The following is a 16711-nucleotide window of genomic DNA, read 5'->3' on the forward strand; positions in this document are numbered from 1 at the left end:
TCTATGGTGTGGAAATGCATTGTCACACTTTCCGTGTTAAGATAGTTTCACCTTCAGCCAGTGTTTTATATGATTTGATTTTAAGATGCCTTGGTACAGTTAATGTTGCATTTTTTTTTTCTTGTCAACTTAAAGGTTATAAGATGACTTATTTTTAAATGTGAAAATAAAAAAAGATGAATTGATAAAGTCTTGCTGTCGTATTTGTTTAGGGCTTTGTAAAGCAGAATCCTAAAACTTTTTGTTTGGTCTTATGAACACCACTGTAGGCAGAAAATTGTACAAGCATGAAAATAGCATTGTCCCTTTTTGTTTATAATGAATTAGCTACACTGTTTTTAAAATCTCATACAAAGAATCACATATTTGGGGGTTTGAATTTGAATTCTCAAATGTAGTTCAAGAAACTCAAGTTAAAAAATTCGAACTGCTTTACACAGGCTAATATTCCTAATTATGTTGAATGTTTAATGACTTTGAGATTGCATTATTTTAGTAGTTGTGTTTGCTCTGTTTTTTATTTTTTATTTTATATCCTTATTTTACTCTAAAACTGTTGGGTCAGAGACCATAAAGTAAGTGTGTGTGTGTGTGTGTGTGTGTGTACAGGTTTATATTACATATTACTATTACAAGGATAGTAAAACCTGAGATCACCTGCATTACCAGCCAGCAGTCCCCATGGGGGAAATTAATTAATAAACATACTAAATTATGTTTTTTTTTAAATGTAAAAATGCCAAACGTTTTCTGTGATGGTATGTTTAGGGGTAGGGTTAGGGGATATAATATACAGTTTGTATAAAAACCATTACGTCTATGGAGAGTCCCTACAAGGATAGTGAACCAGACTGCGTGTGTGCGCCAAATCCTTCTCACCTATTAATCTGTGAATGTATAATATATATATGTATATATATATATATATATATATATAATATATATTGCCAAAAGTATTGGGACACCCCTCCAAATAATTGAATTCAGGTGTTCCAATCACTTCCATGGCCACAGGTGTATGAAATCAAGCACCTAGGCATGCAGACTGCTTCTACAAACATTTGTGAAAGAATGGGTCGCTCTCAGGAGCTCAGTGAATTCAAGCGTGGTACCGTGATAGGTTGCCACCTGTGCAATAAGTCCATTCGTGAAATTTCCTCACTACTAAATATTCTGCGGTCAACTGTTAGTGCTATCATAACAAAGTGGAAGCAATTGGGAACAACAGAAACTCAGCCACGAAGTGGTAGGCCACGTAAAATCACAGAGCGGGGTCAGTGCATGCTGAGGCTCACAGTGCGCAGAAGTTGCCAACTTTCTGCAGAGTCAATAGCTACAGACCTCCAAACTTCGTGGGTTTCCATGGCCGAGCAGCTGCATCCAAGTGCAATGCAAAGTGTCGGATTCAGTGGTGTAAAGCACGACAACACTGGACTCTAGAGCAGTGGAGACGTGTACTCTGGAGTGACCAATCACGCTTCTCTGTCTGGCAATCAGGCTGGAAATCTGGGTCAGGCTTTCTGGGATGGCCCTTAAATGATTCAGGTCATACTGAGAAGGGAGAGGTTATTATGTGAGTATTGGTGACCATAAGTCTGAGTGGACATCCATGACATGCAGAGTCCCTCAAGGCTCAATACTTGCACCGCTCCTGTTCAACACATATATGTTGCCACTGAGCCTAATAATTGAAAAATTGGATCCGCCAAAACTTCCTTCAGTTAAACAAAGACAAAACTGAAGTCATTGCATTTGGAAACAAAGATAAAGTTCCCAAAGTGAACGCATACCTTCACTCTAGCGGTCAAACAACTAAAACTCAAGTCAGGAATCTTGGTGTGATTTTGCAGTCAGACCTGAGTTTCAGTAGCCATGTAAAAGCAATAACTAAATCAGCATATTATCATCTCAAAAATATTGCAAGAATTAGATGCTTTGTCTCCAGTCAAGACTTAGAGAATCTTGTTCATGCTTTCATCACCAACAGGGGGGGCTATTGTAATGACTCCTCACCGGCCTTCCCAAAAAGACCATAAGACAGCTGCAGCTCGTACAGAGCGCTGAGCAGAACCAGAAAATATGAACACATCACACCAGTCCTCAGGTCCTTGCACGGGCTTCCAGTTGCATTTAGAATTGATTTTAAAGTACTGTTACTTGTTTATAAACCACTCAATGGCCTAGGACCTCAATACATTGCAGATATGCAAATATAAACAGATCATCTGGATCAAGTCAATTAGAAATACCAAGGGTTCACTCAAAAGAAGGAGAGTCTGCTTTTAGCCATTATTCCAGCCGCAGCTTCCAGAGGAGATCAGATGTGCTCCAACAGTATTCACATTCAAATCCAGACTCAAAACACATCTGTTTAGCTGTGCATTTACTGAATGAGCACTGTGCTATGTCTGAACTGAGTGCACTTTATTTTATATGTATCATCCTTTTATTGTTTTAATTCTTTTTATTGTTTTTATTTAATTTTTTAATGCCTATTATATCATTCTTTTATGCATCCTCTTTTTATTTCTGACTATTTTAATGCATTTTAAATATTGCTGTCTAGTTGAAAGAGCTGGGAGAATTATTAAGCATGCATTTGTTATCCCTGGATGGAGGTAGATCCAGGAAGATTTGTCTGTAAGGGTACTGTTTTAACGCACAGCTACCTGACAAATATTTTTACAGTTATCCCTCCGCGTGAGGAAGACCCAATTAGATCCGCTCTGATGGAAAACAAAATTGAGTTAGCCCTGGTGGTTTAAACACATACACATGACAAATATTCTGAATGAAACTCCTTGACTCCATCTAGATATAGGGGTATTCTCTGTTTTTATTGTTATTTTTATTTCTTATGCATTCCATTTTTATTCTTATGTATTTGTTTCCTTTTTATGTAAAGTACTTTGAATTACCATTGTGTATGAAATGTGTCCTAACTACCGTATCACACCTCAATAGCAGCACAAATTTTTGCATTACATCATCAACACAATACATTGTACTTAATAATAATTATTATTATTCAGTCAAAGTTTGAACAAATTTTTATATACTTGCACTAGCATATTGTATATGACAATTTAGTTCAAACTTTGACCTGTGGAGGGCAGTAATACACTCAGCAGCGTCTACACTGCCGGAATTCTAATAGAGAAGAAGAAGAAGAGAGCTAGTTAAAGAGGAGCGTCTATGGTTAAAACGTATATCATTTTTAATATTTTATAGAAAATGACAGATCGTTTCACTAGGTAAGACCCTTATTCCTCGTCTGGTATCGTTTAAAGCCCTTTGAAGCTGCACTGAAACTATAATTTTGACCTTCAACCGTTTGGAGGCCATTGAAGTCCATTATAAGGAGAATAATCCTGGATTGTTTTCATCAAAAGCCTTAATTTCTTTTCGACTGAAGAAAGAAGGACATGGACATCTTGGATGACTTGGGGGTGAATAAATTATCAGGAAATTTTTATTTGAAAGTGAACTAATCCTTTAAGTATTAAATAATATATATATATATTTTAATTAAAAGATAATTTATGCAGATAAATGTAGACAACAAAGTGCATTTGACACGATTTGAAGCCTACATTAAGAACAGCCTATATCCATACAGCAACAAAAAAATAGTTATAACAATATAAAACATTGCTAAAACAATTTTTAATATAATATAATATAATAAGATTATTCAATCAACAACACTATTTGAATCATATCAAGTGACCGTTAATTCATTTTTTCATGTTTAAATTTCAACCGTTCGTCTTCCACATCCAGAGTTACAGCTGCATGCACTGAAGATGAGTTTGGACAAAAAAACACGAAAAAATAGGGGAAAACGACGTCAAATGTATGTATATTGTAGACTATTTATAACGTATTACAGCCCAACCCGTGTTTTTGCAGGAAGCCTTAATGTGCCAACGTTATGGCCGCTGAGATTCGGTTTCAGAAGTCGTTGAACTGTAGGCTAGATTAACAGCGACACAGCTTAATAGGATTATTACACTTAAAAAGCCGATTATTTAATAATATTAATAATAAAAAAACATCGTTATCCAACTATGATCGCAATTTCCATTTAACTCTATTGGTAACGACGGAACTTGCGACCATATTTGGCTTTGGGAAACGCGCCTCAGTATCGACGAATGAGTGAAGGAGTCGCGCTGCACATTCACTCTCTGACAGTAGATGGCGCTGATTGTCAGCTATCTAACAATGAACGGTTGTATTTTTATTAATCAAATGTAGCCATTGCTCATTGTTAGTTAATGTTAGCCAACTTAATGAATTGACTGGAATCTTATTGTAAAAGTGTTGTTCTTTATTTTTGTATTTTTTATTTTGCACTGTAATCTGTTTGAAACAATTGTTTGCTTTATACATTTTTTTATATTTAAATGTTCATAGTTCTTTTTATTATAAATGTTAGGAGGACAAAACTTCATTCTAACCTATTTCAATAGGCCTGTGTGATACCATGTAAGCTACACTCTCAGAAAAAAAGGGTACAAAAGCTGTCAATGGGACAGTACACTTTAAAAATGTTCTAATATGTACAATTTAGGTACTAAAATGTACACTTTGAGGTACTAATATGCACTCTTTAGGTACAAAGGTGTACCTTTTGAAAGAGTACCACCCCAGTGACAGCTTTTGTACCTTTTTTTCTGAGAGTGTACCATGATAAAAGCTTCAGCAATTATCGTTAAATGAAAATTAGATACCGTCACATGCCACACACAGTTTAAACCAAAGTAGGACTATCAATAATTACATAATTATTAAAATCAGTTTGAAGAAGAAATATTTAAAATATTCTCCTTGGGAGAAAAGTAAGCACCAAGCCCAGAATTGCATGTACTCAGAGAATCATATTTTATTTATATTTTTAGATTAGAGCTCGAGTTGCAGGAGCGTTTGAGGAAAGAGGAAGTTGAGTTTCAGAAAAGGATGAAAGCAACAGATGAAGAAAAGCAGGTGGTAATACGAAAAAACAGCAACAACAATATTCACATTTTAGCTGTTCCAGTTTAAATGAGTGTAATGCTTTTGTGCTCCGTCCTCTGTGTGTGTTGTCAGAAGTACGAGAGGAAAGCGGAACAGCTGAGAGAGAGGATAGAGAGAATAAAAATAGAAAAGGAAGAGAGAAGAAGGATGGAGGCGCAAGTAAGGCAACATTCTGAAACAACTCCATAGATATGAATGGATAATGTGTAAACTGACTTTAATATCATCTGCAAGCCCCTTTTTGTCTTTCTCCCCATGCAGCAAGATGAAGCCCATGAAGAAGCCCTGAGGAAAATAAATTTCCTCCCTCCAACCATTAAATAAATAAATAAATGGTGCTTCATGTGATAATTTATATTGTTATTATTATTATTATTTTACTAAACTAGTAATTCATATTAATAATCTTATCTGATAACAGAAGGCTACATAAACAGAATTTATTTAAGTGTTAGCTCAAGTGAAAAAAATCCCTGCAAAATCAGGTTACCACAGTGTGTTCTGAACAGATTATCTATAACAGTTGGGTTCATAAGTTATAAATAATTGATCTAAGATGAGATATCAACAGGGCTGGGAAGGTTACTTTTAAAATGTATTTGAATCGAATTGAATTGAATCTGAATTGCGAGAAAAGATGTCAGAATTGTGATATAAACTCGCAATTTTCTAGAAAAAAGTCTGAATTGCGAGAAAAGATGTCAGAATTGTGATATAAACTCGCAATTTTCTAGAAAAAAGTCTGAATTGCGAGAAAAGATGTCAGAATTGTGATATAAACTCGCAGTTTTCTAGAAAAAAGTCTGAATTGCGAGAAAAGATGTCAGAATTATGATATAAACTCGCAATTTTCTAGAAAAAAAGTCAGAATTGCGAGAAAAGATGTCAGAATTGTGATATAAACTCGCAATTTTCTGGAAAAAAGTCTGAATTGCGAGAAAAGATGTCAGAATTTATATAAACTCGCAGTTTTCTAGAAAAAAGTCAGAATTGCGAGAAAAGATGTCAGAATTATGATATAAACTCGCAATTTTCTAGAAAAAGTCAGAATTGCAAGAAAAGATGTCAGAATTGTGAGATATAGACTTGCAATTGCAAGAAAAAAGTCAGAATTTCAATTTTATATGATGCAATTCTGACTTTATAACTTGCAATTGTGAGTTTATGTCTCGCAATTCTGAGAAAAAAGTCAGAATTGTGAGATAAAAAGTCGCAATTACCTTTTTTTTTACAATTACAAAGGACTCACAAACAACTATTGCAAAACATGAAAATAGTCATGGATCATCCAGTTGACAGACCGTTAAGATTCAGTATGTACATTTTTGAATGGGGCAATTTTTATAAATTCAGTCATTTAGTCTTCTGGAGTATATGTAAACATCTGTTATGTGAAATAGATTATTAAGGGCAGTACTAAATAAAAATAACATGCAATTTTTATGATCCCTCTTATTTTGTTAAAATTATTAAAATGTTGCATATTCTGCAAGGGGTATGAAACTTGTGAGCAGATAGCTTAGGATGCTTTTGCAGTGTCAGAGCCAGAGAATCAGCAATTACTGTTTACATGAATTGCCCGTCACAGTTTACATTAATGTTTAAATGAAATAAATGACATTAAAATTCAAAGTAATCACTTTGGTAATCTAAAATACTTTTCGGATCTAACTGTAATTTGATTACCACCCATTTAAAATGTAACTGTAATGAAATACAGTTACTCAAATTTTGTATTTTAAATACGTAACTAAGTTACATCTATTTCGTTACTCCCCAACCCTGGATATCAATCTGAACAAGTACACATCAAAATTAAATATTTTGGAAGTATTGAACCCAACTGTTACAGGTATAATATAAAGACCATCTGTTTCAAGATAATTTATAAATTAGAACAAAGAATGCTGCAACATATCAAAAATGTTCACTAAATCTGTAAAATTGAAAAATGACTGAAAACATGCCAGGGTCCAAGCCAATCACAGCCAACAGCTCCATCAATATTTGTGTTATTCAGTTATACACCTATCTGACCGACAGAGGGAGACAAAGCTCCGTCTGGCTCAAGATCAGTGATTCGATGGGAGAGTCACTGTCAACCCCACACACTGAGGCAATCATTTTATTTTATTTTTTAAAATAAATTATATATAAAAAAAATGTATATTAAAGTATTAAAATTAAAATAAACCAATAAAGTAGAGACTCGGTACGTTCCTATGCAAGACAATATTTCCCATGTTTGTAAATGGAAAGACATGGTTTTTATTTTAATGCGTCTCACAGCCTCATAAAACCAGTAGATAGGCCTATATGTAAATGCACGGTGGCCCAATGGATTTGTCTTCATTCATTTCTATTTTACTTCCTGCTGTAACAAGTGTGTTTGATCTGTCATCTGCGCTTCAGGAAACTGCTGCAGTCTGCCGCTCTGTTCAGCCGTACTCACATGACATGAAACTTTGGAGATAAAACACATGGTAAGGACACCTTGATCTTCTTTTTAGCAAAACTACCATAAATGAGCATTTTCACAGCTCCCATTTAAGTATTAAGTGACTGCTGATTAAAGGTTTAGTTAATTCAGCCTATCATAAAATAGACAAACCTAAAACCGCTTCTCATGTATTAAATTATTTTCATTGTTGTTGTTGTTATTGGTAACACTTTAGTTTAGGGTCCAAATCTCACTATTAACTACTTGCTTATTAGCATGCATATTAGGATATTGTCTGTTTATTAATACTTATGAAGGACATATTAATGCATGACCTTATTCTACATCCCTTAATCCCTAAACTTAACTACCTTACTAACTAATAATAAGCAGTAATGAGGAGTTTATTGAGGCAAAAGTCATAGTTAATAGTGAGAAATGGACCCTAAACTAAAGTGTGACTTTATTATTATTATACTGTAAAAAAGAATTGTTGGTTCAACTTAAAAAAGTAAGTTACCTGCTTGCCTTAAAATTTTCAGTTCATTGAAATTAAAAATTTGAGTTAATACAATGAAGGCGATTGGTTTAATCAACAGAAACTCAAGATATTATGTTATCTGAACCACTATCTAATCTGATTTGACAAAAGAAAAAATGTTGTGATAACAAATCATGAAAATAATTTTTACAGTGTAGTAATCGTGTTAGTATTACTTAAAAAGGCAGCCCACTGTGCAAAGGCTGTGTCACACAGTGATCACCAGTATTTTTGTTGACCCCGAAATACTGCATGTGAGCTGTTGAGTTATTCAGAGATCTCTCTGTTTTGAGAAGCAGTGAGGAAACTCTAATCACAGTTTTTGTTAACATAAGATCATTTTAAACCTTTGGGTAATGTAATCCTGCGTTGTCTTGTTACATGTTGTTCATTCTTTTTTCACCTTTAGCAACTTTTCAGTGTTCTTTCAAAATGAGGATATATTGCTTTAGCCAAAGTTAAAAGAGGCACTTACATTAAAAAGCTGTTAAACAACAAAAAAATTGCTGTTTTCACAGCATATTTTAAAAGAAATACAAATTTCCATATTTTTAAATTTCACACTCTGCACTTAAATACTTTTATATGATTATAATTATAGATCATTGTTTATGATTATAAATGATTTCTGAATTTTATATATATATAATGTGTGCTGTACTGTGATTATTGATGTAGTTAATCAAACGATGGGCACCCACCATAGAGATATTCTGATAAGTGATCAATTAGTGTAGGGTTTTCAATGACTGATTCTCAAAACGAGATTTTGGTGATAAACTCAGGCCTCAGTTGATGGCTTAATACAAAATCCTTAAATGAATAAAAAAAGAAGAAGAAAAAATGTGGCTAGAACAGATAAGACAAAGCTTTAATTTTTCTTTTGTCATTGACACGGGTTTCGTTTTTAGCAAGGCATGCAGCTGATTGGCTCACTATTGACTGTTGTCTCTATGGCAACCACTGTTGAGTGATGTGCTGTGCAAAGGTGTGTGGTTGAAGACACTTCCTGTGCCTCACTATTGTTCTGAATCTGCTGTTCACTTCTTAAACACTTCGAGACAGTTCATTATCTTCCCCACAATGTCTGATGCCATGAAGGTTTTCTTTTAAAATATGCTGCAGGTTAACAGATGAGTAATCAATCACTGATAATAATGTGCACTCACTATTTAAAGAAAGTTAATACGGACGAATCAGTAACACTCACTGCCCAGTCTTAATGAGGTTACAAGATGTCATGATGACAAAGTGTGGTCTGAGGTCTATTATAGTCCATTCTCCTAATGCCACAGAGATGGCATACTTCTGCTAAAAGCTTCTGCCTTCCACCTGATTTTGATCAACTCCTTTTTTTGAACAAACAACAATGTATTCTTATTGCAATTAAATCATCTGAGCTGAATGTTTCAGGTTCGTTACAAGTTAAACTATCGATAGCATCTGTGGCCTACTGTCGATTACCACAGAAAATCCTTTTAACTCGTCTTCAGTTTATAAGGACAAGCAAAAATGCAAATCAAAGAACATGATTATAGTAAATCATTTGCAGTGGAAGTCTGCGTATGTTTGGTTAAATATGGTGTTAACAAAAGTAAACTTGAAAAGCTGATTTGGAACATTTATTTTCTTCTGTAAAACAGGAGATTCAAGTATTCAAATCAAGCCTTGGTCACATTAGCGAAATTGCAGCAAAATGTTCTTCACACCATAGAAAAAATGGTTCTTATAAGAACTGTTCACTTGAAGGGTTCTTTGGGAAACAGAAACTGCTTCTTCTATGGCATTGCTGTGAAAACCCCCTTTTGGAAACTTTATTTCTAACCTAGTGTGAAGTACTGCTCACACAGAAGTCAATTTCAAACCAAGCTGCATGCTGTTGATCAACACAGTGAATTTGCATGAAAAACCTGATGCAAAGTCTTTATTAGGAAATGTTTTACCTTTAAATGAAATTCCAGATCACAAAGATTCCCATTCAATTACTGAATTTCGCTGAGAAATGTTAAATGTGACCAAGGATGAGGTTTGAGTTCATCGGTCAGGAATTGATTGGTTCTTTAAAAGTGGGCATTACATACAGTACTAGAACAGAGCCTATCGGACGGGGGAGGCTAAAAGGAATATGTGAATGAATGTCATTTTTGATATTCTGAGATTTTGAAGATATACAAGACCAAGAATGTATATTTAAAAAGTAAAATGAAAGCAAATAAAGCATTTTCTGTTAAAGCATTGCATACAATTAAAGGGTTAGTTCACCCAAAAATTAAAATTCTGTCATTTATTAGAACAACTAAATATGTTTTTAGTACCTTTATGGATCTTGAGAAGTTCAGTGGCTTTGCTGTCACTGAGCCATCGGATTTCATCAAAAAATATCTTAATTTATGTTCTGAAGATGAACGAAGATCTTAGGGGTGTAAAATGACATGAGGGTGAGTCAGAATTGTCATTTTTTGGTGAGCTAACCCTTTAATGTGTTACTTGTGCAGTACTTTTGTCGAAATTGTCTTTAATTTAGCAGTACAATCCCTTTCCCCATAGACTTCTAATAGTCAGTGAATTACTGCTAGTTAATCATTTTCGGTGGTCTAAAGAGCCATTTTAAACCTAGAACATTCCTTTAACTGTTTGAAGTGAGACGGAGAACGTTCTTCGATCTATCTGTACATTTGTCACATTTATTATGTATTCATCACTATAGTTCAGACACTGAAATTTCATGTATATTTTAAAAATTCACACCTGCTTTGTATCCTGCATGCATGTTTTTTTTTTTTTTCCTTCTCACACTTTTAATATTGTGTGGTAAAGCACCCACAAGGTCAGATGTTGTGTAGATGGATGTTATGGATGGTTTATGTGACAGAAGCCATGCTACAACCGTGTCATGTACCGTTTACCCCAGTTTCTCTCGCCATGAAACACAACATTTCTAAAACCGCACAAACCAGCGCCACTGAACACGAGTCTAACATCACAGCATCTGCAAATGATTAACTCAGAATGGTCTTCTTATTCATAGGGTTGATCTACTATAGATTTACCAACAGTTTGAATGGGATATATTCCTTCTGATTTTCATAGCTGAACAGTTTTACTTTATAATACACCGACAAGTACCTTAAAATTGCAAGAGAAAGTTCATCACATGAAGCTTTTCTACAAGTTGAGGTAAAAACTAATGTATAGAAGTTTCACATAGTCATGCACATAAATAAAAAACATAATCATGGTAACACATATGACACAAAAATAATGCAATAAACATAAATTTAACACAAGATGTAACAAAAAAACAAAAAACATAATGTACATAACCAACAGGGCAAGTGTAAGTTATAGGATGACATGTTCTTTTTTAAGCCTTTTTACTGTACATTTGACAGCATTTTACTGTAAAATTGCAAGAAATGTCTCTTAGATCTATGACATTTCACCGTATAAACATACGGATAACCAGGTTTTTACCTGTGAAAGGCACCAGTCAAAAGGGTACTTTAACTGGTTTACAGCTCAAAATGAGAAATAATTAAATTTTTTTATAGGAAGAAAATGTGGATGTCAAGGCCCTCCGGGCCAAATTTCACGCTCAGTTAGAAATGGCAGGTTCCGGAGGTGGATCCGCCATCAAACCTCACGCAGTTGGTGCGCTGCCAGAGTCACTAACCAATGGAGTGCTCCGAAACAAGACGTCAGCTGTGCCTCCAAGACCAGTCGTTCCTCTGAACTCTTTAGGTGAACCAAAGATGTTTCACTCGGCCCCTCAAGGAGTGTTCCCAAGGCCTCCTCCCGCTCATCGTTTAGGAGTTCAGGAGAGTCCTAAAACGCCCCCTACGGAGGTCAATGTGCCGAGCAGAGTCAAACTGACTGGAGAACTTCTTCAGAGCAAGATACTAAAACAGCAAAGCGACATGAAAGTGTCTTCAGCTTTCAAACCGCCACTGCCGAGCCAGAGGAGCGTGTCGGAGGTAGTACCGCTAAGGAAGCCGCTTCCCAATGTCGGGCCACGACCGTCAAAACCAAAACGGCCTCCGTCTGTAAATCTGGATCACTTACGGAAAAAAGCCCCCGTTGTTCTTCCCAAAAGACCTACACAATCACAATGTTCAAAAGGTAGGAGCCATTTTGAATGGAAAACAAATGCCTTTTCACTCTTTTATTGCATACACATACAAATCAGTAATAAAAAATGCATCTCCTCAATAAATATTTGCATTTATTGGTCCATATGACTTGTGATACAATGTAATAGCTATTGTTCATAAACTTTTTCCATGACATGTTAAGCAAGTCTTTGCGTTGAATTAGTTTTATTCGGTATATTTGTGTTTTATCAGGACCAGCAAGACCCCCAAACAAACCCAGCCAGTTGACATCATCCTTTTCAGAATTGTGAGTAATATGTGGTTTTTCGTAGTTGTCTAAATTGCCAGTTTGGAAGAGAAGGGAAAGGAAACTGAAGCATAAATATAGAATGGATCTCTGAGGTGTAAATTTTTCCATAACAGTACTTTATCTCTGAAGTATAAAGAGAATAATTCTGAATTTCACAACACAACACCTTCCATTCTATGTCGCTTTATGCGTGCATCTTACAGTGCAACCTTTCATCCTGGAAGTATGTGGGTGTAAAGCACGCTCTGTGGCATTTCCTGACTCTTTATGCAGATTCTTATGAAAGCAGCTCAGATATGCACGTATTGTGTTGCATTATGGTTATCGGTTGTTTTTATCCCACTGTGTTGTCATTAGTAGAGAGTGAAGTATGTTTGTTATCGATGAGTCTGATTGGGTAAGTATCCGATCTAACTCTCATTTGCATGTGTTGTCTGGATCAGAAACATTTCCCCGGAGCCCGAAACCTATGATGACATCAGCTCACTCCCACCACCTCCTCCCCCACCTCCCAAGCCAAGAGGTAAACATGAAAGCAATTGGACTTTTGCTTGGCGGGCGATAAAGCAGATGAAAGAATCTCATAGATTTACATTGAGCGACCCAAGCCGTATCTGGAGATCAGATTATCATAGAGACTTGAGAGTGGGTTCTTTAAACTTATACCAGTAAGAAACCACATAACAATGGGCTAAAAAACCACAAAGCAGTGGCTTGGTGACCATTCACAACACCCCAGCACTGTGGCGGGCAAAACATAATCTTGCATTTATCTCAAATGTTGGGTTTTTGTGTGTGTGTGTGTGTGTGTGTGTGTGTGTTTTCTTTACTATGAGAAGCAGATAATTACAGAATTATTTCTATAAAAAATACATTCACTAATACAGCATATATGTCTTCTCATGTTGCAGACTCGTGGACTGACAGTTACCCTTCTCAGCACGAGGTCGGTCTGTTGGGTTATTTTTACTTGTATGTTTGTCAGAACGAGTGAAAGCGAGGATGTGTGTTCAAGGGTCTTCATCTGCAGTGGTTACAGTGCTGTGCTGTGGTCTCTAATGTGCTATTTTATTGTATTGTAGGACAGCGATCAAGAAATCTATGAAGACCCAGACAAGTAAGTCATACATTTACAAAACATTTACGATACAAATATCCCTCCCCACTCCACCCAGACCATTACACTGCAAAAACAGCTTGTTTAAAAATGTTCATAATTATGATGCCATAAACATGAACACATTAAAATGCACCCCATATACCTAAACTCATTACTTCAGACTTATGCACTCTCCAGAAGCTTGCGTTTTGCAAGTAAACGATGACTTGTGGTGCCATCCCAAAGAGGCACAAAATCACTTTCACAGACCTTTACCTGGACTGTTCCATGCTGGTGGAATGACCTGCCTAACTTAACCCGAGCAGCTGAGCCATTTTCATGAAACGGCTAAAGACTTTTTCATCGACACTTGACCCATTAATACTGACACTTGCTGTTCTATTCTGTATATCTTGTATAACTTGGATGGGTTAAATGCAGAGGACAAATTCTGAGTATGGTTTACCATACTTGGCCTTCACGTGTCACTTTCACTTTCACTTTTTATTTATTTATTTTAAAAAAAACTTGCTACCTGCTACTAAAAAAGTACTGTTCTAGACTAACCAGGAATACACTTACATATTGTTGCCCTACTGATTGCTAAATTCACTTTGTATAACAGCTATGGTTAAATGTAAATGTAAAATTGCACCTCTTGCCCTGCAATAACAGTAATAACATTAAGTCATTTACATATAGAAGTAGGAATTATATAGGTATATAGATACTTTATCTGTTATTGGTCAATATTAGAAAAGTTTTGTTTATTGATAACAGTTGATAATAGATATTTAATTGTGCATGCTAGTTTCCTCTATTTAAATTACATTTGCTGTCACCCAGCACTCACTCAAACTGTTTATAACTCTTTATAATGTATTAAAAAGCAATTTTAGCCAGTCTAAATTATACATTTTTTTTGTACTGTACATTATATTGTGGTTCTAAATGTATTTCTAGCATTTAAAATGATTGATTTCAGTTTTTAGTGTTTTATTTTTAATTTAAGTTTAAGTTTGGAGGTCAGTAAGATTTTGTAATAAATTAATACAATGATGCATTAAATAATCAAAAGTGACAAACTGTTCCAAATAAATGCTGTTTATATTCTTCAAGGAATCCTGAAAAAAATGTATGTTTTCAAAAAAAAAAAAAAAAGGCAGAAAAGATGTTTTCAATATTGATAACATGAAATGTTTTAAAATAACAAGGAATCAGCATATCAGAATGATTTCTGAAGGATCATGTGACACTGAAGACTGGAGTAATGATGCTGAAAATTCAGCTTTGATCACAGGAATAAATTAAAATTTAAAATATATTAAAATAGAAAACAGTTATTTTAAATTGCAATAATATTATTACTATTTTACTGCATTTTAATCAAATAAATGCAGCCTTAGTAAACACAAGAGCTGTCTTTCAGAACAATAAAATCTTACCAATCCAAAATATTTGAGCTGTAGTGTATTTCAAACCGCTTGAAATGGGTTATTGACCATGAAAATAATTACTGGCTTACTGGTATTGTGGCTTACGGCCACAATTTTAAAGGGTTAGTTCACCCCAGGCCTCACTGAGCTATTGGATTTCATCAAAAATATCTAAATTTGTGTTCTAAAGATGAATGAAGGCCTTACGGGTGTGGAACGTCATGATGGTGAGTAATAAATGACTGAATTTTCATTTTTGGGTGAACTAACCCTAATATCGCTGCATCTCTGTATTGAAGTCTAAAAAGTACAGTTGAAACTGTAGACTATTTAAATGTAAAGGATGGTCATGCAAAACTTTTAGTACAAGATAGTAAGAAGTATAATCTAAAAATAAATATGTTCTTACAGCCTCAGACTGCTGAATTATCACTTAAAATATAAACTTTAAAAGAAAAGTTCACCCTAAAATTAACATTTATTCTTTACTCTGACTTAATTTACTCACCCTTGTGAGAAATGACAAATTACTCTTTCCAACAAAATGAAAGCAAACAGTGACTGTCAAACTCTAAAAAGAGCAGCATGAACATTCTTCAATTTTCCTCTTTTTGTGTTCCACTGAAGAAAGTAATTCTGGTGTGAATTGTTCCTTTAATTTTAACTGTGTTTTTCTATATGTTGCAGACCTGTTCCTATTGAGAGGCATGTCTTAAAAGAAAATAAAAAGGTAGAGCTGGACAAGAAAGAACTGAAGGAAAAGCAGAAGCAGGAAAACGAGTATAGAAAAAGATTTAAGGTAAGTATTTTGTCTGTGTTGAAGCTAAAAATAGGCAGAATGTCACGAACGTGTTTATGTTTGTTTTTGCATACTTCCTGTAGATATTAGCATGTTCATACTTGTGTTTATTCGCACAGCTGAATGGACCTATTGAGGTTATCCACATGGCTCGTGTAAGAGAGGACTGGCAGGGCGGAAAGAATGACCTGATCGTGCGACAGGGGGAGAACGTGGAGATCATCCGTGTGAGCAACAACCCTGAAGGGAAATGGCTGGCACGAAATATGAAGGGCAACAGTAAGTCATAATCTTAAGTTCTAACTGTGATGTGATCATGTGAAAATCATGTTTAAAGCAATGCACTTACAATGGAATTCTACTGTATGGGGCGAGACTTTCCGCAAAGTTAAATCAGAAGTGATTTGTATTTTTGTTAAAGCACTTATATTAATTCTTTCATACAAAATGTGTAGTATGTAATCCACAGCGTTGGGTGGTTGCCTCCGAGGAGTGCATTCAAATTTTTAAATGCACAGCTAGCTGTAGATTATCCCGCTTATACCATGGTCATTTGCCAGCATTGACAAGTTACAGCTGTCAATAATGTTTGCAGCGCTAAATTTGACTAGAAGGGTTAAAATGACGGTTATTTTCGTCAGCTACAACTTGTTAGATCTAGCATTTTGTCCGCTCTAAATCAGACACAGAGATAAAATAGTGCGGTAAGGTTACATTTATTATTTATGTATTATAATTTTTATTTGAATTAATTAGCCTATCGAGAGAGAGAGATGCATGTGTGAATTATCTGCATCTGTGCAGCGTCTCTCTACTAGCAATGGAACTGTGAGTTTAATTTATTAAAAAACAGCGACGTTACCACCTCCTTGCTGAGCAATATAATTTAGAGATTTAGTAGCCACAGTTTATTCATTTTAGTTTATTAAAAGTCACAGGGCAGTGTTGACAACAAGTTTCTGTGCTCCTGAATGTT

At 35.1% G+C, this 16711-nt stretch overlaps 1 protein-coding gene across 1 annotated transcript in view; it reads left to right on the forward strand.

Annotated features, from left to right (window-relative positions):
- si:ch73-40i7.2 (FYN-binding protein 1) overlaps positions 1 to 16711 on the forward strand; it is a gene marked incomplete at its 5' end in the record, with an annotated part of 63940 nt that overhangs the window by 41118 nt on the left and 6111 nt on the right. The window contains 6 exons of the mRNA XM_051913495.1: positions 12344 to 12398; positions 12845 to 12924; positions 13313 to 13347; positions 13484 to 13518; positions 15624 to 15735; positions 15855 to 16014. Of these exons, the coding sequence (XP_051769455.1) occupies positions 12344 to 12398; positions 12845 to 12924; positions 13313 to 13347; positions 13484 to 13518; positions 15624 to 15735; positions 15855 to 16014 (477 nt within the window). The remainder of the gene's footprint in view (positions 1 to 12343; positions 12399 to 12844; positions 12925 to 13312; positions 13348 to 13483; positions 13519 to 15623; positions 15736 to 15854; positions 16015 to 16711) is intronic.

Source organism: Ctenopharyngodon idella, chromosome 11, assembly GCF_019924925.1.
Source record: "Ctenopharyngodon idella isolate HZGC_01 chromosome 11, HZGC01, whole genome shotgun sequence".
Classification (NCBI taxonomy): domain Eukaryota; kingdom Metazoa; phylum Chordata; class Actinopteri; order Cypriniformes; family Xenocyprididae; genus Ctenopharyngodon; species Ctenopharyngodon idella.